The sequence below is a fragment of the Scomber scombrus genome, chromosome 3 (assembly GCF_963691925.1).
Source record: "Scomber scombrus chromosome 3, fScoSco1.1, whole genome shotgun sequence".
Lineage (NCBI taxonomy): Eukaryota > Metazoa > Chordata > Actinopteri > Scombriformes > Scombridae > Scomber > Scomber scombrus.
The window spans coordinates 13,979,265-13,997,153 of record NC_084972.1 but is presented as its reverse complement, the minus strand read 5'-3'; the positions used below and the strand labels follow the sequence as shown (position 1 = coordinate 13,997,153).

The following is a 17,889-nucleotide window of genomic DNA, read 5'->3' as shown; positions in this document are numbered from 1 at the left end:
CTGTGGATGGGTAGTGTGAACACTGTAGCTCCTCTCTGTTGATTCCTGACTTTTCTCTCTAATCAAACTGTAAACTGCTGCTCAACATCAGCCAATGACATCCACATGAAACTGCTCCAAGTGACAGACTTGTCGAATCCTGTCACGTCACCGCCCATTTAGTTGCCATGGAGACGTGCCACTGAGCAGTCGGTACTCTTGGCTGGCCAACTCCTCATCCAATGAGAACACAGCATATGAACCAGTGAAGTGCTGGATGGGTGTACAATCTTTTTTTTTATTTTACAGTTTTTTCAAGGTGTCTAAAAGGTGTAATGTGCTATGTGGCAGCTATGAGTACTGTGTCTTTATTCCAGGTGTGAAACAATGCTGACAAATCAAGATTTTATTATTTGGCTATTTAAAAAGTGTACTGTATTTATGACACTATATAGACATAAGTAAAGCTGTTTTTTAAAGATTTTGCGTGTTGTGTTCCTTTTGAAGTCACAGAGTCTCATTTTAATTGAAGGCAACAACAGACAATGTATTGAAAATGGTCTTTATTGGACAGAAAATATTACTTTTCGGAACATCTACAAATACACAACAATCTTAGTTATAAAAGTCAAAAATAAGTTAGCAAAAAATAAAAAATAAAATGGCAAAACCACTCTGTAGAAAAAGGGAACGTATTTACATCACTAGCATTCATAACCAGTTTAAATTAAGCAGATCTTGGTCAAAACTGCCATGGTACATATTGGCCCCACAAATAAACTCATGTTTTTTTAAGCATTAAAAACACACACAAAAAAAGAATGAAAGATCAGGGAAAGGTTTCGAAAAAGAGGAAAACTTAAATTAAGTAAGGAGAAAAAACAGGCTTTGTCATTCCTCTGTGGCTCTACTAGACTGGCCATGAGCATAGCAGATACAACACTAGTAACTAGGTGTTGGGTTCATGCAGCAAAGTCCTTGAATCTCTAGTTAGACTAAGCTCCTGTGGCTCTGACAGACCGGTCTGGACTGCAGGATAAGGCAGGGAATAAAGGGAATAAGGCCTCATTGTAAAAAGGAGGAATTCTGTCAGGCTAGCAGAGCCTTTGATCAGCAGAGCTACAATTCTGATAAATCACAAATTTGAAATTTAGCATGAGACAAAACACAAAACACAGATCATCCGAGCTGAAAAATAAGTTAAATTTGTATTTGGGATTAGTTATCATTTTGCTTTGTGTTAGTGGCACTTGTGTGCTTCTATGGGTCCGCAGTGTGAAGGGTCTATTTGGGAATGTCCACAGGAAAGGCCACAGCTCCGTCTACTGCAGTAATGCTGTCCACGATGGAGGTGAGGGCTTGCATGTTTCCCTGCTCTGGAGAGTCAGCAGCACTCAGGAGATCTGCAGAGAGACCCAGTCACATATTTAGTATCCGACCGAGGGCATACTGAGCTGCTGGTGTTGTGTAATGACACTATGTGTGTGAACTGTACTCACCCTCACTGCTGTAGCTTTGTGTGCACTGCTCGGGAGTGCTGCTCCACTCTGGGCTGCTGCAGCAGGTGCTGCCAGAACTGGGCTCACTTGACGACGACACCTGTTACCATGGAGATGCACACACAGAAGTTGCTGTCAGTCACTTGGTATTATGACATGGCACACCCCAACCCACACAAAGACAGAGTAGTGTAACGCTACACACACAGCATCAATGCATCCTGTGACCCCTCAGAGGCAAATGTACACCATGAACAATCTCTCAACAAGAGAAACAAGATAACAAAATACAAATAGAAATCATATTGTATAAGACTCCCTGTAACATGAAAACCATTTGAAATGCACATTCAGTTACATTTTGACAACTGGGTAAGTCTGTTTTACTATATTTTGGCACCTGTCTCATCAGTTTGTTTCTCGGGTCTCCTAGAATCTTCAACCTGTCAAAAGCTTTCTATCCTCTTAATACCTTACAACTGAAAACTGGATTATAACTTTAAAACCTCTGAAAAGAATTGCAATACACTGACAGGAAATGCATGTTCAATCTATGACTGAATACATGAATTAGCTTATCACCCCAGCTGAAACCTCAAAACTTAGCCACGGTGATCAATTCCAATGCAAGTTTTCACACATTGTACTTGGACTATTTTTCTCCTTTATCCACCTTTCAGCTCTTGCCTCTCTTCAACTATTGCATTGTGTCTCTTCCCTGTTTTTCCTCTCCGCTAGCCTTCTTTTCAGTGTTTAATATGTGACCTTCTGCTTCTCCTCATCCCTCTTGTGTCCTACTTACTCTGGGCTGGGCCGGGCCAGGTCGATAGTGCAGTCCCTGCTGCCCTGTCTCAGTGTCCTGCTGGTTGAGGGAGGACACCAGGGCCTGCAGCCTTTCGATATACTGGATGGCACTCCGCAAGATCTCCACCTTGGGCAGCCTCTGATTGGGGTTCATCAGGGTGCTCCTCTTCAGAGCATCAAAAGCCTCGTTCACCTTTTTCAGGCGCCTCTTCTCCCTCAGTGTGGCCGCTCTCCGGCGGTCCATGGTCACTGTCTTCCTTTTGCACAGCTTGCAGGCCCAGGGCAGGCACTGACCCGGGCAGTGGGGCTCGGAGTGAGGTGACAGGCTGGATGGAGAGGCTTTGTCCTCTGTTCCTGTCACCCCAACTCCAACACCTCCAGACAGAGTCCCACACAGCCCCATCATAGAGTTCCTGTCCTGGTAGCCACCTTGGTCATAAGCCCCGGGCAGGCGCGAGGGGAAATAGCTGTCCCCTCCTTCATAGAAGCGCTGGTCAGGGAAGAAGTAAGGGTTGGTCTCAAAAAGCTCCATGCTTGGACAGCGCTGTGGTCTGAACGTGAGGGGTCAAAGATCCCTGCTTCCCCTGGAAATGCTCTACTGTATGTGCTCTTCGGTCCTGCGCCTGGAGCGTGTGTCGGAGTGTACGTATGTGTGTGCCTGTCTTCGTCCCTGGCCTGAGTTTGTGATGAGTGGAAGACGTGTGGAGAACAACTGGTGTGGAGCAACTGTAGGCTGGCATTTAAACCCCTCTGCCTGCTGCAGGATCACAGGGTTAAATTTAGCACGAGCCCCCAGAAACCTGACACGACGTTTAGCTGTTGCTGCACATCTACACTTCACATCTCTGTTGGGCCCTGCTCTCAAGGGCTTTAAGGCCCGATTGTGTGTGTGTGTGTGTGTGTGTGTGTGTGTGTGTGTGTGTGTGTGTGTGTGTGTGTGTGTGTGTGTGTGTGTGTGTGTGTGTGAGAGTGTGTGTGTGTGTGTGTGTGTGTGTGTGTGTGTGTGTGTGTGTGTGTGTGTGTGTGTGTGTGTGTGTGTGTGTGTGTGTGTGTGTGTGTGTGTGTCTTAAGAGGCCAGGATATGATCAAGTTGCCGTGGAAATGGGAGAGATAACCTCGGATCAAAGATGCCTGTCTTAATGAGCTAATCCCAGACTTGCGTCTCCCTCCATGACACCATACATGAAGTCCCCTGCCATGGGGCTGGAGGAGGGGGCCGGGCAGTAGGGACAGTCTAGAGACAGCTGTCACTTCTACTAGGGGCCAATGATATGCAATGACAAGAAGTTGTTTGTCTCCTAGTTCTTTATGGGAAGGAAATGAGGCCAGAGATTGTTGTTTACTCTAAACTAGGTCACAAATAAATACTTCACGACTGTTGTGACTGAAGCAAAGTCAGCTTCAGAATGATCGTCGAGATTCATACTACTGTAAATATGTAAAAGCTTAGACAGCATAAAAGCTCTTGCCGTTGCTGCTGGATCTTGGTTTTATGTAATCACATTCATATCTGCTGACTTTCTTTCTAAATGATTACACTGTGTGATGCAAGTGACCTTCCAAACTAAACTAGACTCAGTATCAAACAGGCCTGTGCAGGAATGGACAGCACCAAGTTGTCACTTGCTTCTGTTACTCTCAGAAACCAAGTGGACAATAATGAGACGACCTCACTGGAGAATTGGCCTTCGTTTTCCTGACCGCTTCCTGCCAGTCGTATCGTTAGTCTGGTCACCAAGTGTTAATCCTTCCAGGACATGTCTCACCTCATAGCTCACCGGCTAATTCAGACTGGCTTCCGCTAGCATGGATAAACAGCCAAAACACACACTTCTGTCAGCAGAGAAGTGGCATGGAATGACAGGCATAGCATGAGATGTGTTACATCCCTGTGTATCCCATGTCACCTCCATAGATTTATCACAGTAATATTCATATCTGGCAGGAAGTGCTTGACAGAGAAAGGAGGACTGTGGAGATCCTTGATACGTACCACTGGCAACAACACATCAAGTCCAGCCTGGAACACTTGTCACATGTTGTCTTCTCTCTTTTTCTTAATTTTTTGACTTACTATTTATTTTTATGCAAGACTATGAACAGTAAAATCTCACCATAATAAGTCAGCAGATTCATATGTTGTTATAACCAAAAGAAAAAGTGATATAATGGTGTGCATTCTTTTCCAACTCTCTTGAAATTGGTTAGATTATATGGGACTGTTGATTTTGTCCCCTATCACTTTTATTGGAAGCACAATTGGAAAGGATCTCTTCATGGTTGGTATGTACAAGAGGAATAACTACAGCACCTGACATGAAAAATGGTGAACCTGTCCTTTAATCAGTGCTTTCTTAAAGGCAGATATTCCGGAAAGATCGACCATTTAAGCCTACATACAGTTTGTTGGAAAACACAGTCGAGTGAGAGTGAACAAGATGGCCATCTCCAACAATTTTTCAGTTCACTTATATTCATTCTTTTACTTCATTTTTCTTCAATTTTGGGTTATAACCAATCAAGTTATATTATACTATGATTTAAAACTAAAATGACTTGTGTAAATCATTCAGTGGTCAATGGTGATTGAAATAATCTCATTCCGAGTTGTATGAAATGATACAAAGACAGAGGAGTTCAGATTTGGGAGTGGGTGCCAGGCAGTAGTTGCAGTGGGTGGTGGTCTAGTCCTGGGCTCGGATCCTGATTTTGGGGTTGAGGCAGAGTGCAGAGTCGTAGCTTGGCGCAGGGTTGCGGTGGGCTGTTAGTCTGTGATGGATAGTCACTGATGGTGGAACGAGTACAAAGACGGCTGTGTTGGACGCGGGGGTACAGCAGGGAGGGGGTCTGCAGTGTGTCAGAGTCACTCATAACCCTCTGTCATCTTAACCCATTGTCAGCAGAACCAGAGAACTGTGCCTGTGTGTGTGTGTATGTGTGTGTGTGTGTGTGTGTGTGTGTGTGTGTGTGTGTGTGTGTGTGTGTGTGTGTGTGTGTGTGTGTGTGTGTGTGTGTGTGTGTGTGTGTGTGTGTGTGTGTGTTGTGATGGTTGAAGTGTGAGGCACACTTGTGTTTTGCCTGAAGAACAAGTCCCCTCTCAGCATTTTGGAGTGAACACTTGACATGCAGTGAACTAGGGAGGATTGGGTGCTTAATTACCGTTTGTAGGTATCTTCCTTCCTCACTTCAGTCAGTGTAGATCAAACCTGATGACCCACATGCAGGAGATTTTACAAAATAAACATTTTAATATCCATAATCACTATATTAGATTTTTAAAGCGACCATCTTATAAGGGAACAGATAAACATGTAAACAAGAGATAGTTGTGTCATGTTTAAAAAAGTATAATCCAAATTATAAATGATCTAAACTGGAATGCTTATTTTCTATGCAAATGTGTGTGTGTGTGTGTGTGTGTGTGTGTGTGTGTGTGTGTGTGTGTGTGTGTGTGTGTGTGTGTGTGTGTGTGTGTGTGTGTGTGTGTGTGTGTGTGTGTGTGTGTGTCATAGGCTACTTTTGGGAGAAAATTTAGACAATTTATTGGGGCAAACTTGTCCAACTGGGGGAAAAAGTCAGGTTAGGAAATGAATGTAAGTCTAAGTAATGTCCCCAAAAGTGACCATGATCTGATATGTGTGAGCATGTTTATGTGTGTGTGTGGACCAGGGATTGCCCTGTCACTGGCAACACTGTTCCACTTCTCTTCAGTGACAAGCAGCAGCACATTGCAGGACAGCTGAGCTGGAAAGAGGAGGGGGAAAGGAGGGGGGAGATCAGTCCTCCTCACCCCAGGTTAGCCTCAAGATCATCACTGACCTGGAGAGCTGTTGTCTGAGCACAGCCAGGAAATCTCAGACGTGTAATAGGAGAGTAACACAACAACAGTGAAGGAGTGTTGATTAAAGGTGGATAAACTAGGATCTCGATCCAGTGACATAAGATACAGTAACCACTGAGTTAGACTAAATTCAATTAAATACATTATTTTAAAGGTCCTTGTTTCCATGAAAGGCCTATGTAATTTATTGAATGTATTATACGTTCTATGTAACAATTCTAAGTAGCTGACTTTATTTAGTCGTGTGGAGTTTATAAGCTGTTGTTGAAATCTTTCCTTAAAAGAATAGCTAAAGAAAAAGAGGTTGATTTAAACTCATATGAATATTAATTCATTCTCCATCCATCCACCCATTTTCTGACGCTTATTCGTATTAATTATTAATTCATTATCTGAAAGTTTATTCCTCATATTTGCTGAATTGTGTGCTTGCCTATACATATGTTGCTCCTTTGTGTGTTCAGCAACCAGCAATTATTTGGAAATAATTGGAAGTGTACCAATTGAACACTGTTTCCATTTGACCTGTAATTACGACATAATTACACATACACAGTCATTTCCAGGTTCCCTCCAGAGAATTTACAACTACATGAGTTCATTTCTTGGAAAGTATTAGGAAACTGTAAGATCTACAATACAGTAAAGAAAAATAGTCTTTATTGATTCACGAGGGAATATATATTTTCAATCTGACCATGTCTCAAAAACGTAAAAACAGTGAAAACATATATGCACATACTCATTCATGCCACTTTTTAGCACCCTTTTTTGTTGTTATATTTCTTTAAAAACATGTTTTACTATAGATTTAATTAATTAATGAGTACTTAATGCAGCTGATCTTCATAAATGTTAACAAAATCACCTGGTGAATCTCAATGATGTGATTGAAACAGTGATTTTAAAAAATGTACATGTCGTTACCCTTCACTACCTCCTTGCATACATGGTGTATATGGTTGTGATTGGAGCAGCAGTAACATGGAGTAAAGATTTTATAGAAACTGAATATGAAACTGCTTGGAGTGTTTCTGTTAGTCCTGGCGTGCAGATCTCTCGTTAAGTGCTTTTTGGGAGAGGACATGGTCACCATAGTGACAGCAATAGATGCCCAAGTCTGTTGCCTCAGAGACCACTTCTATACTGTCGCCAGGATAACTGCATGTCCATTAATAAACCATTTGATGGCAGTTTTTTAATATCACAATGCAGCCTCTTCTTTCTCAGATCATAATTATACTGACTACACAACATTAATGGTGAAAGATGACAAAACAATCCTCCCAGTTGATCCAATACAACACAATGAAAGCAGATCAATCTCTTTAATACTCTGAAGGAAATGAATGGGAGCAGTCAGAGCTGATTACTACAGTCCCATGCTCATCTGCTCCACTGTTTCTGTTGAGTAATGAACCTTACATAAGCTGCAGTGCTGCACAGTTTGACTGATGCCTAAAGGTGATGTGACACTACTACAGCCTGGCTAATCATCAGGAGAATACTCCCATTCATTCATTTTCAGAATGAAGTGGCCCACCTGTGTTTTCACAGGGCTCTAGAGGCCTGGAGAAAGCTTTCTAAGTCAGGGGGAAACAGTAGTCCTGTAGCCCAGCCATGCTGCTGCTCACTGGGGCTTTTATCACAGAGTAATCCCTACAACAAACAGAATGGGCGGCATGTGCATACGCAGCTGTCGCAGTCTTAGTGCAAGTGGTGTCATGTTAAATCACAGGAATGGACTGAGCCCCTGAACCATCCGCTGCCCTTCCCTTTACTGGCATCCCAGTCACTGCAAGGCTCCAGCACACATAGACAAACACACATACATGCCCATACCTACGTACATAACCCACTTCCCACTAACATATTTTAGAGCACATGGTAGCCCTAAAGTTATTCACTGTCAATAACCTGTGGCCCACTGCTCCAAACATCCACATATTCAAGTAACGCCAAAGTATTATGACACAACAATAATCGCAGGCTCCATAACAAAGCATCCATTTCTTTGAGACTGCCAGTCTTACATCAGTTTACTAGAAAGGAATCTGACAAGGTAAAGCAAAGCTTGCCCTCATAAAAATCTATCCAGTTTAATCTGTCCAGTTTAATGACGGCAATTCACACCTAGATGTTGCCCAAGTGTAAACCACAATCAACATAGCTACTCTAAGAGACGTGGCTGAATCCTGTCTGAGGCCAGTAATGTGTAGACGCCTGCAGAGTGATGTTGTGAGATTTGAGTGGACAGCTATGCAGGAGCTAGCCTGACTCCAAGTCAGTCCAGCTTTTCAATATCATCCTCCATATCTGGCAAGCTCCACTCTGTTTCTTCTTGTTCCGCTCAGCTCACCTTAAAGGATAGGTTCACCGTCCTTTTAACAGTCTTAAAACAATACTCAGGTGGCTGACTAAGCTGAACAGGAAAACACTGTTCATCAAGACACAAAGGGGGATTTTTTTTTTTTCTATAAAGACTGTGAGAAGATACACAATTTATTTGACTACCCAGATTCCAAAGGCCTTATAGTATCTTCAGATAAACTTTTTGCTCAAAAACAAGAATTGTGGATTTTGGTCCCCATCACTTACATTGTATGTACATTTGGAGGGGGTCTTCTGATGGTCGGTATGAATCAGAGTAATAATTGCAGCCAGCAAAACCTGTTATTTTGACACTCAACAGTTGTTTTAAGGCAGAGTTAAAACATTTATGAGCATATCTGTATCATTACCTGTTTCCCTCCCCCTAGTATGTCTACTCTAATCTCTGTCTTTATGTCTTTCTCTTGTTTTTCTCTGGCTCCACTGACCTTCTCCCATGTCACCAGTGGGACAAATTTAGCGGCCTGGTTTCTGGAGCGACCAAATAGTCGGACACAACAGAGACAATGTGTGTGTGTGTGTGTGTGTGTGTGTGTGTGTGTGTGTGTGTGTGTGTGTGTGTGTGTGTGTGTGTGTGTGTGTGTGTGTGTGTGTGTGTGTGTGTGTATGGAGGTGAGAAAGGAAAGGTCCTGACCACACAGATAGAGTTACAGATACTCAGACATACAACCAGAAGAAAGCAAAAGAGGGTAAACAGGCTGAGACTCGCTATACTGGAGTTATGCAAACAGAGGTCACAGGAAAGTGACGCATAAATTATTTATTTATACATATTTATTTTTTTTAAAGTGAAAAAAGTTAAAGGACAATTCGGACTGAATTTCAGACAATTTGGGATTCCCTCTTCATTTTTTAGAACCCTTTTTTTGTGTGCATTTGTTTTTGTGACTGGAATATGAAACTTGCTTAATATGAGCAGTTGCACAGGGGGGATGATTATTGGTATATTGTTATTTTGAAGGTGGTTTGAAGGGGGATGGAAGGAATTAGGGTTAGGTGACTTAGGTGCTTCACAACTCTGAGAACAAACTCACTTAAAAGACAGTGAGAGCAATACAATGATAAAAATGGTCAAAGGCATTGGAGCAATGTTCAACTCATTGCTTCCATCCTAACTATTTTCCCTCTAGGAAGTATTGCCTACGCCATAGGGGATAAAGGGAGAATGTGTGAAGTTATTCTGGGATGTAGGGATGGAGATACTGTCGCCATGGAAACATGCAGATCCCCTACCACTCCCTGGGCCATGCCATTCTGGAGCTGCCAAGCTCGGAGTGCCATGTCACCGGGGGTGTCATACCATTCCCCATCTCTACGCTCTGTGACGTTCCAGATGCCTCGGACAAAGCAGTATGCCATTCTTGATTTAGATGCAGTGAGGGGAAACATTTTTGGTATGGCTGTTATGATTGTTTAGTACTGTAATGTACATCACAGAGAGGACAGAAACACATATCCATCTCCCTGTTAAGTGCTGTTTGTTGTTGTTTCTACCTGGAATCATGCCCACTATAAAACTGCCCCTTCAAAGAGCTTATAAATAGTTTTGTCCTCTTTTGTATGAAAGTCTTGAGTGATTTACCCATGTGGTTTCAGATGGAGGAGAGATTCACAGGGGACTTTCCAGACAGGGAATATCCCCTAATGAGTTATCAGTATCTAAAAAAAACCCCAGGGGTAAAACAGTCACAATATTTATGTACACATTAAAAGAGCAGCAGTTTCAGTGTTACATGTACAGTAGAGGGGTAGGGTGTCTGTGCCACTTGTCGACAAGAGGACACAAATAAGGCGGACACAAGTACCCCAGTCAAGAAGGAGAGGACACATGACAGCTGGCCTGTCATACAATGACTTATTCTTTGGCCTACACACACACACACACACACATTTCTCTTTGCCAGTGGGTACTATACATCAACTGTCCCCCCATTAAGCAAGTTAAGTGAATTAAACAATTAACATCCAACTCTTTAGTGCTTTACAAAACAACTTTTATTCCACGACATGTAGAAAAAAACAACTATATTCACTGTACCATGTTTGATCACATTGTAGTTTTAATGTCAATAATTAACTCTGAGCCAGTAACACTGGTATAACAGGATTCATACGCCACTGTGTTATGAGGTCTGTTTATAGAGGAAGTTTGTTTCTCTAGGTGCACAATGATGGTGATACATACAACAGGCTACATTAATCTTTTGTAGCATTTTATATATATATATAGATATAAATATAGATATATATAGCTAATATAGCTCTCACACCAGCTCAGTGCTGGTTCTAGTCACGAGTAGGCATGCTCTATATACTGTATGTATTAGGCTATCACTGGTACTATACAGCCTCTGTGGGCAGATACAATATTGAGACTTCTCCCCACCTGCTGGCAGAAAGGTTAAGTACAAGTAAAGAGCAGACTGAAAATCTTTGAAGCTTCCTCTAAGTAAAACAGAGCCAAGAATTAAATGCCTTCCGTCACTGAACATCTTATGTCTTAGCTCTGTATAGCATACTGTATTTATAGACAGCTCACACACTCACTCAAAATAAGTATTAGCACTGTGGTCCAGCAATACAATCATCAAATAATGCAAGAACAATCTAAATAAAATCTACAATATACAAATTAAAGTTCATAATCATTACATGGCAGTGTAACGCTTAAATCAAACCCCCATCACCCATTAAGTACTATGCAGTGTTTTTCACTGAGGGTACATTTGGTAACTGTTTCCTTAAAGACTTTCTGTATATCTTTTAGAAAACATTTTAGATGCAAATTACATATTAGAACTGTTTAATGTAACAAGTGCAGCTTTTTTTAGGCTTCATTGGAGGCGGTCGTCTGAACAATTAAAACAATCTTAAATAAATTAAATACAAAATATACAGAAATGTTAATTTATCATAAATTCAGGAAGGGAAGTAAAATGACCTTCTTTAAATTAAACATTAAAATAATCATGGCATAACTCGCTGCAGGCAGAACTGTCATCAGACATGTGACAATTTGTAAATATTGTACACATATTAACATCAAAATACTACTGAGAAAAACACAGTCAACACAAGCTGTGCATTCTCAAGCAGGTTAAATTTAACTCTACTTCTGAAAATGTTTTCGTTGAGACAACTTACGCCACCACAGTTGTATTTTACAGTACATTCACTTATACTGAGAGCGCACGTTTTTAAAAAGAAAAGCTTAGGAGGATACTTTCATGGAAATGCAGCTGTTGATGACAAAAACGTGGTTTTAAGACTTGTTCTTCCTTCAATCTTGTCTTCATTACTCAAATCAAATCTCAGAGCCACCTAAGAGGATTCACAGGATGTAACATTCAATTATTTTTTTTAAAGGCCTGGAAAATGCTCAAGGAAAAATTCTTGTAGTTACATACCTGCGCTGATTTGTCCATTTATGTCCAGTTGTGGATTGAAGTGAGCCTACTGAAAAAGAAAATCAAACAAAACTAACAGAACCAGGGCAAGCAATACTAGTTCCTGGATGGCACAATTCAACAAACGCAGTGTAGAAAGAAACAAGAAAATCTTCACAGCCTGAAAAAACAAGGCTTCTGAAAAAAGATAATTACATAATGGGCCCACACAAACTCTGCTATCTTATGTGACATTCTCATAAATAAATAAATATTTTCTTTTAATATCCCTTATTTATATGTGGCACTAAAACAAACATCTGGTGTAATTAACTCATGTCCAAGGTTAGATATTTAACAATACTTCAGAGGCAGTGTGATGCAAAATAAACCATGCAATCAAGAGCAAGCTTAACCAAGTTCTATACTTGGTGTATATCTGTGGAAGTAAGGTAAGGTGCACGTGTTGTGTGTGTTTGTGTGTCTACGGGCAGAGGTTGTGTACCAGAGTGCATGCAGCTGTAAGGTCTAATGTTTGAAAATATGTGTTTTGTTTTCTTACTGAGTAGGTCAGAGTGCCTGACTGATGTGTGTATGCTTTTTAGAGGATAAATATCTTAATAACTTTTTGAATTATCTTTCCACATCCCGGACAAGGAGCCTGGAATTTATGTAGCCTCCTTGCACACGGGAAGCAGGTTAGTAAGTGAGCCGTACGTCCATGTATTATATTCCCATTACGCGGTCGCACTCGACAGAGCTTGCAAGGCTCCAACAGTGCCTCAGGCCTAACTTCAACCTCCATTCCTAGACTTTCCTGGCTCTCCCCTCCTGAGAGCTGGTCGTCCTTGTGAGTGCCAGAGTGCCGAGGCCCTTTGCCTTTGCCCATAACCATAGTGGATAGAGGTCGGTCAGCTGTGGAGTGAGAAGGCAGGATGACAGGGTCAGACACTGTCCTGCTGCAGTCCGGGACATCGATGCCTGTATCACTGTCATCTTCCTCGTCATGGGTGGTGAGAGAGCTGCATGCAGGTATGTCAGGGACAGAGAGGGAATGGGCGAGTCGGGGGACATCTTTGTACCAGTTCTTTCGTAGAGCCCAGCAGCGGACACAGTACCTCTGGAGAGGAGTGTTATATTTCCTGCACTCTGTGCACTGCCACGAGTCCTGAGGGAAAAGGTACAAAGAAAGTCACACATCCACATTTTTATAAGGTTTAATCCAGCACAACCTAACACTGCAAAATACAGAGGAAAAAAGAAACAGATGATACAGACCTGTGTGGAGATCTCTGTATCTGTGTCATCACTCAGACACTGCGAGTCTTCATCTGGCTCCTCCTGCATCTGGAGACATAAAGACATCTGATTAGTCGATCTCCATCACCAGCAACAACTGTGATAATGCATTAATCATTCAAGTATTTTTTAAGCAAAAATGCCAAAAATTCTCCGGTTAAACTTCTCAAATGTGAGGATTAATTTGTGTACGTCTTATGTCACACATAAGACATTTGATTACATCACCTAGGGCACAGGGAAACCAAGCGATTAATCTAAAAAACATTCGACAGATTAATCAAAATGAAAATAATCGGTAGTAGTATATGATTACATTATTTTCACCATCATTGGTAAGAAACAGTTCTATATTAATCATTTTAACTGTTAAAATGAATTGCACTGCTAAACTGAAAATACTGTTGTGTATAAAACTACAATTGTTTTTCTACTCAACTGTTGCTGAGGCTCAAACTCTTACCTCTCGATCTGCCTTTTCCTCTTTTCCTCCTCCATCATCAATCTCAGGTGGAGCCTCTCCCTCGCCTCCGCTCCCTTCCTCCAGTGCAGCCTCTTTCATCTCCACGCTCACCTGTTCACTCTCACCCTCGGTCAGGAACCAGAGGTCGTCTGTGGTGTCCGACACAATGGCTGTGTCCTCCTCCTGTGCAGGAGACAGCTGACATATCAGTCAGACCACCACTGTTACTCTCCAATTTATGTCACTTGTCAACAAGAAATTCTGTCTTTAAGCTTGAAAAAATGTACCTTGACCTGGCTTTTGTTGGAAATGAAAATGATAATGCTTTAGATTAACTTATTAATAACACATGAAGATTCTTACTTGGTTTGTATGGATGTCAGTTGAGCCGTTGCTCCTACGGCTGTAGTTACTACGGAGATTACCCAGAAACCACCAGGGCAGGCCAGAGAGGTCCCACTCATCAAGAGTGACATCCAGCTTGGGCCGTTTGCAGGCTGACCGTGGCAGGCCTTCAAGGGAGTCTGTGTATGTTTGGAGTAGTTAAATTCAGCATTTTGAACAGATGTAGTCCTAAGCATACTGCTGAGCTCATTAACTGTTTGCCTACCATCGTCTGGCTCCCGAGGTCGCCTCTGGGAAGGGGTCTGCAGGAGAGGCCCATTACTGCCAGCCTCCAGCCCTGCTTTGACCACACCTCCACAAATCTAAAGTGGGAGGACATGTGAAGGGAAAACAAATTAGAATACAGAGCCATGACTGGGTACTTGGAGAACTCGCAGCTCCTTTTCAAAGTGGCCCCCTTCGTAATTGGGAGGTGGTTCAGGGAATAAGGGGCTGGGCAATTAGGGTATGGGCCAGTGGGGAGGGAGGTCAAAAAATATCAAACTGTCACTTTGAAACTGTGTGTGAGTAAAGAACAGAAAGTGCAGATAGGAGAGCTAGTGTACTTATTAACAATGAATACAAGAGTGTGTTCAAATAATTTAGTACAGCTATTTCTAAATGTAGTATGTACAAACTTGCTCATAAAATGTACTTACTTATTCTAAGATAGGTTCAATACTTAAATATACAGAAGACAGAGAAAACCGATAAATGTTCTTATAAAAAGCTTTTGGTGTTAAGTGTTGAGCACCTTTTCATATAAGATGAGAAAAAGAAGCAGCAGGAAAGCAGACAGGAATTATTAAAATGAAGATTATTAAGATAAGATAACTCTAAGGTCCTACAAACTACAATCGTATCCCAGCCAAGAGAAGAAAACGTATTCCAATGATGAATGATCATATCTGTAATTTGATAGCACCCTGGAGTGGATTTAGCACATGCAGCAAATAGAAAATAAACTAACTTATTGGATTCTCTAAGCAAAAATCTGCAGTACATACATGTGGGCATACAGTCGGTGCTACAAAGTGGATTTGGGAGGGAATCGGAAAGAGGGGTGTAGGAAAATGGGGATGGGTGAAGAGGTTCAGGGTTATTGTTAGGCCTGTAGCTGATCAGGAGCTGCGATCCTCGGAGCAGAGAAGAGAACTCTGAGACAGACAGAGACAGTGACTCTGCCCCCCCCCATCCACTGGGTGGAGCTGGTGGATCACAGAAGATTACTGAAACTCCCACCAGACCAGACCAAGGATGGGGTTGTACAGAGACGGTGCCACTCTGTACAGATGCACACCAACGAAGACAGCAGACCATACCCGCCCCTGCCTCAGTACACACAACCTGACAGGGCACATTTTAAATCCTAATCCTTTACGAAAAAATCTTCAGAACTGATGTCACAAGGAGGACTACGGATCTCAATGCAGCACTGCTGGTCAGCATGTTACAATTTACATCAGAAGTTATTAATATCTGAGCAGCTTAGCACGTTTGGCTGCTGGTCCTGTCCCTTTGAATTAGCAGTGTTGTGTGTAGAGAGGTAGTAAAGGTTTGGGGGGGGGGGGGGGGTCTCTGTTTCTTCTTAGCACCATGCTTCGGTTTTACCTGACCACGATCCTCCACTCCGCCCTCAACACATTCACGGCCCACAGAAAGATTCTCTGCAGCGTCTGCATTTCAGATAAAACACAGTAACAGAAAAAGGACAACCCCACCCTTTAATAAAAGCATAACACACTCTCTCACTAAGGCCTTCTTTTGTGGATTAGTACTTCAAGCTGGAAAATGGTGTTCTTCTGGTGCCGGCATCCCCGAGAGATGCACAATGTCACAAGCACTCACCATGTACGCAACAAAAAGCTGATTTTAGAGAATCAATGGGATCAAGGCACCTTCACGTCAAAACATACCGTGGTAAAGATGCAAATGAAAAATTTAATTAAAACTCAAATGGGAAGAGGAAAAAGACATGATTGAATTTCAAGTCATCAAAAAAAGGTACAATAGGTACAACTATAGAGAACATTCATATATAGCTTGTTCTTTGATGGTGTTCCCCAGCATTATTTTACACATAGCATGTATAATACATTTCAGTTATTAAATGAACTTGTCACTTACCAGCACAACCAAGAACCACCAGGTACTTCTGGAGCATTTCATACACCGGTCTGCAAAATGGGAAGATAAGAGATTATGGTTGGCTTCCTTAATTTAGATTTATACAGGTTGAGATATATATTCCAGCATTACTGAGGATTGAACAGAAACATGTTTACCTCGGGTCTTTGACAGAGAAGCTCTCTACTTCCAGTAGCTCTCCCAAAGGGTCATCTTGGCAGTGGACTATGTGCTGCCTCTGTTTGTCATACAGCTGCTTCCCCATGATGTACTGACCCAAGTAGTGCATCACCTAGACAAATCATTGGATATTAGATGTAATAGGGCACCTGAGGGCTACAAGTTCATCTATTGGGACCCATTTATAAACAATTGAAGCCTGAAATAGCCACTTTTTAGCTAATATTTTATTATGAGCCAACACAACAGGCTGCATACTGACAAATATCCCATATATTGCAATGAACAGCTCACCTCTTTGAGTGTGAAGACTTCTTCCTGGGCTCCAGCAACACGCAAGATCTGCAACAGCGGGGCTTTGGGTTGCACCTGGAATAGTAAAAAACCAAAACCACTGTTGAGCATCAATTATGAATAATGTTTGCGGATAATTGTGAATGTAATCGTTTAATTGTACCTGATTTCCTTCTCCAGGTAGTGTCCTGCATGATGAGCTTGATGCAGGAAGCTGGGCTGATAAGGAGCTCATAGTAAACGAACAAATTCTGAAATCAAAATGTATAGCATGTAAGATACACCAGACTTTAAATTCACAATATTATCACCCAACGCTGCTGTTAACGCCTGACACCAACGCAAACCCAACAATGTCAACTTGTTGTTAGCCTGAACTATCTGAAATCAAAAAACCGAAATGGAAAAACCAACAATGCCAAAACCCTTTAGAAATCAATTGTCGCAGTTCAGGACTGCGCCAGAAGCTACCAGACAGTTACGCCACCCCACCATTAACTTTTCCCTTTTGTTTTCACAATGCAAGGCCACTGCTCTCGCCTACCCGAGCTAACATTAGATAGACGCTCGTTACACTTAGCACAAACAATACACAGCTGAAACCATTATTAGCTGGTTTGCATGTAAACTGTGTGCATCTGGGTAACTTTGGCAGGTGGCAAACCTGGCTAATATAATTAGCAAACGTGTTAGCAAACCGTAACGCCAGAGCTAGCTGTAAGCTAACGTTAGCTGGCGAGCTAACTGTTAAAATAGGTCTCACCGTGATGAATTGACATTACTTCAAAGCATTGTTCCACACGCACTGTTGCCTAAACTCACAGCCGACATCTTGTAAATACGGGTATTGATGATAAATGTTACGTTTTCAACCCTAGCTAACTCGCAGGTTTGACAGTTTCAAAACGACGATATTCCGGATGCAGAGTTACATCACGACAGAGAGTGCAGCGCCCCCTGCTGACTGCTACAACTCCTACCCCCATCTACAGTATGTTGCAGTGTGAACCAGCGTTAAACATACATACGTATATCAACATAAACAAACACACAAACAAATAAATCAATACCTACATTTTAATAAAGACGGTTTCTCTCAGACAATGTAATAGACTCCCTAGCCCCAATGGTAAATCAATTTTCCAGATTGAGTTAAACTCCAAGCTTCTTGATTTCCCCTCTTAAATGTTTCTCAAGAGTATTTTTGGCAATGACAAACTACATGCTCCACTAATTCCTCTC

At 41.9% G+C, this 17,889-nt stretch overlaps 2 protein-coding genes across 4 annotated transcripts; both read right to left on the bottom strand.

Moving 5' to 3' along the window:
* Nucleotides 1-1,144: 1,144 nt before the first annotated feature.
* On the bottom strand, nucleotides 1,145-2,854 carry myog (myogenin). The gene is made up of 3 exons (XM_062415545.1): nucleotides 2,281-2,854; nucleotides 1,479-1,578; nucleotides 1,145-1,382 (listed from the first exon to the last, which is right to left on the bottom strand). Exons 1-3 carry the CDS (start codon nucleotides 2,812-2,814, stop codon nucleotides 1,264-1,266), a joined length of 753 nt encoding a protein of 250 aa, XP_062271529.1. The 5' UTR covers nucleotides 2,815-2,854; the 3' UTR covers nucleotides 1,145-1,263.
* Nucleotides 2,855-10,467: 7,613 nt separating this feature from the next.
* Nucleotides 10,468-17,569, bottom strand: mdm4 (MDM4 regulator of p53). Of its 3 annotated transcripts, none has more exons than XM_062443281.1 (12): nucleotides 17,411-17,569; nucleotides 16,811-16,898; nucleotides 16,648-16,722; nucleotides 16,332-16,465; nucleotides 16,174-16,223; nucleotides 15,658-15,722; nucleotides 14,273-14,369; nucleotides 14,026-14,186; nucleotides 13,663-13,860; nucleotides 13,179-13,247; nucleotides 11,922-13,068; nucleotides 10,468-11,835 (listed from the first exon to the last, which is right to left on the bottom strand). In XM_062443281.1, the coding sequence occupies exons 2-11, from the start codon at nucleotides 16,880-16,882 to the stop codon at nucleotides 12,502-12,504; spliced, it is 1,488 nt and encodes a 495-aa protein (XP_062299265.1). In that variant the 5' UTR covers nucleotides 16,883-16,898; nucleotides 17,411-17,569; the 3' UTR covers nucleotides 10,468-11,835; nucleotides 11,922-12,501. The 3 variants fall into 3 exon arrangements, with proteins under 3 accessions (XP_062299265.1, XP_062299267.1, XP_062299266.1); XM_062443283.1 differs by having other exon boundaries at nucleotides 13,663-13,845; XM_062443282.1 differs by having other exon boundaries at nucleotides 17,430-17,569.
* Nucleotides 17,570-17,889: the final 320 nt, after the last annotated feature.

Excerpts from the sequence above, each read along its gene's own strand:
- myog (XM_062415545.1), bottom strand. The coding sequence starts at position 2,814 with ATGGAGCTTTTTGAGACCAACCCTTACTTCTTCCCTGACCAGCGCTTC. Across the intron at positions 1,579-2,280 it reads CTGGCCCGGCCCAGCCCAGA|GTGTCGTCGTCAAGTGAGCC; the intron begins GTAAGTAGGACA and ends CCATGGTAACAG. Across the intron at positions 1,383-1,478 it reads ACAAAGCTACAGCAGTGAGG|ATCTCCTGAGTGCTGCTGAC; the intron begins GTGAGTACAGTT and ends GTCTCTCTGCAG.
- mdm4 (XM_062443281.1), bottom strand. The coding sequence starts at position 16,882 with ATGAGCTCCTTATCAGCCCAGCTTCCTGCATCAAGCTCATCATGCAGG. Across the intron at positions 16,466-16,647 it reads AAGTCTTCACACTCAAAGAG|GTGATGCACTACTTGGGTCA; the intron begins GTGAGCTGTTCA and ends TGATTTGTCTAG. Across the intron at positions 15,723-16,173 it reads GGTGGTTCTTGGTTGTGCTG|ACGCTGCAGAGAATCTTTCT; the intron begins GTAAGTGACAAG and ends TCTGAAATGCAG.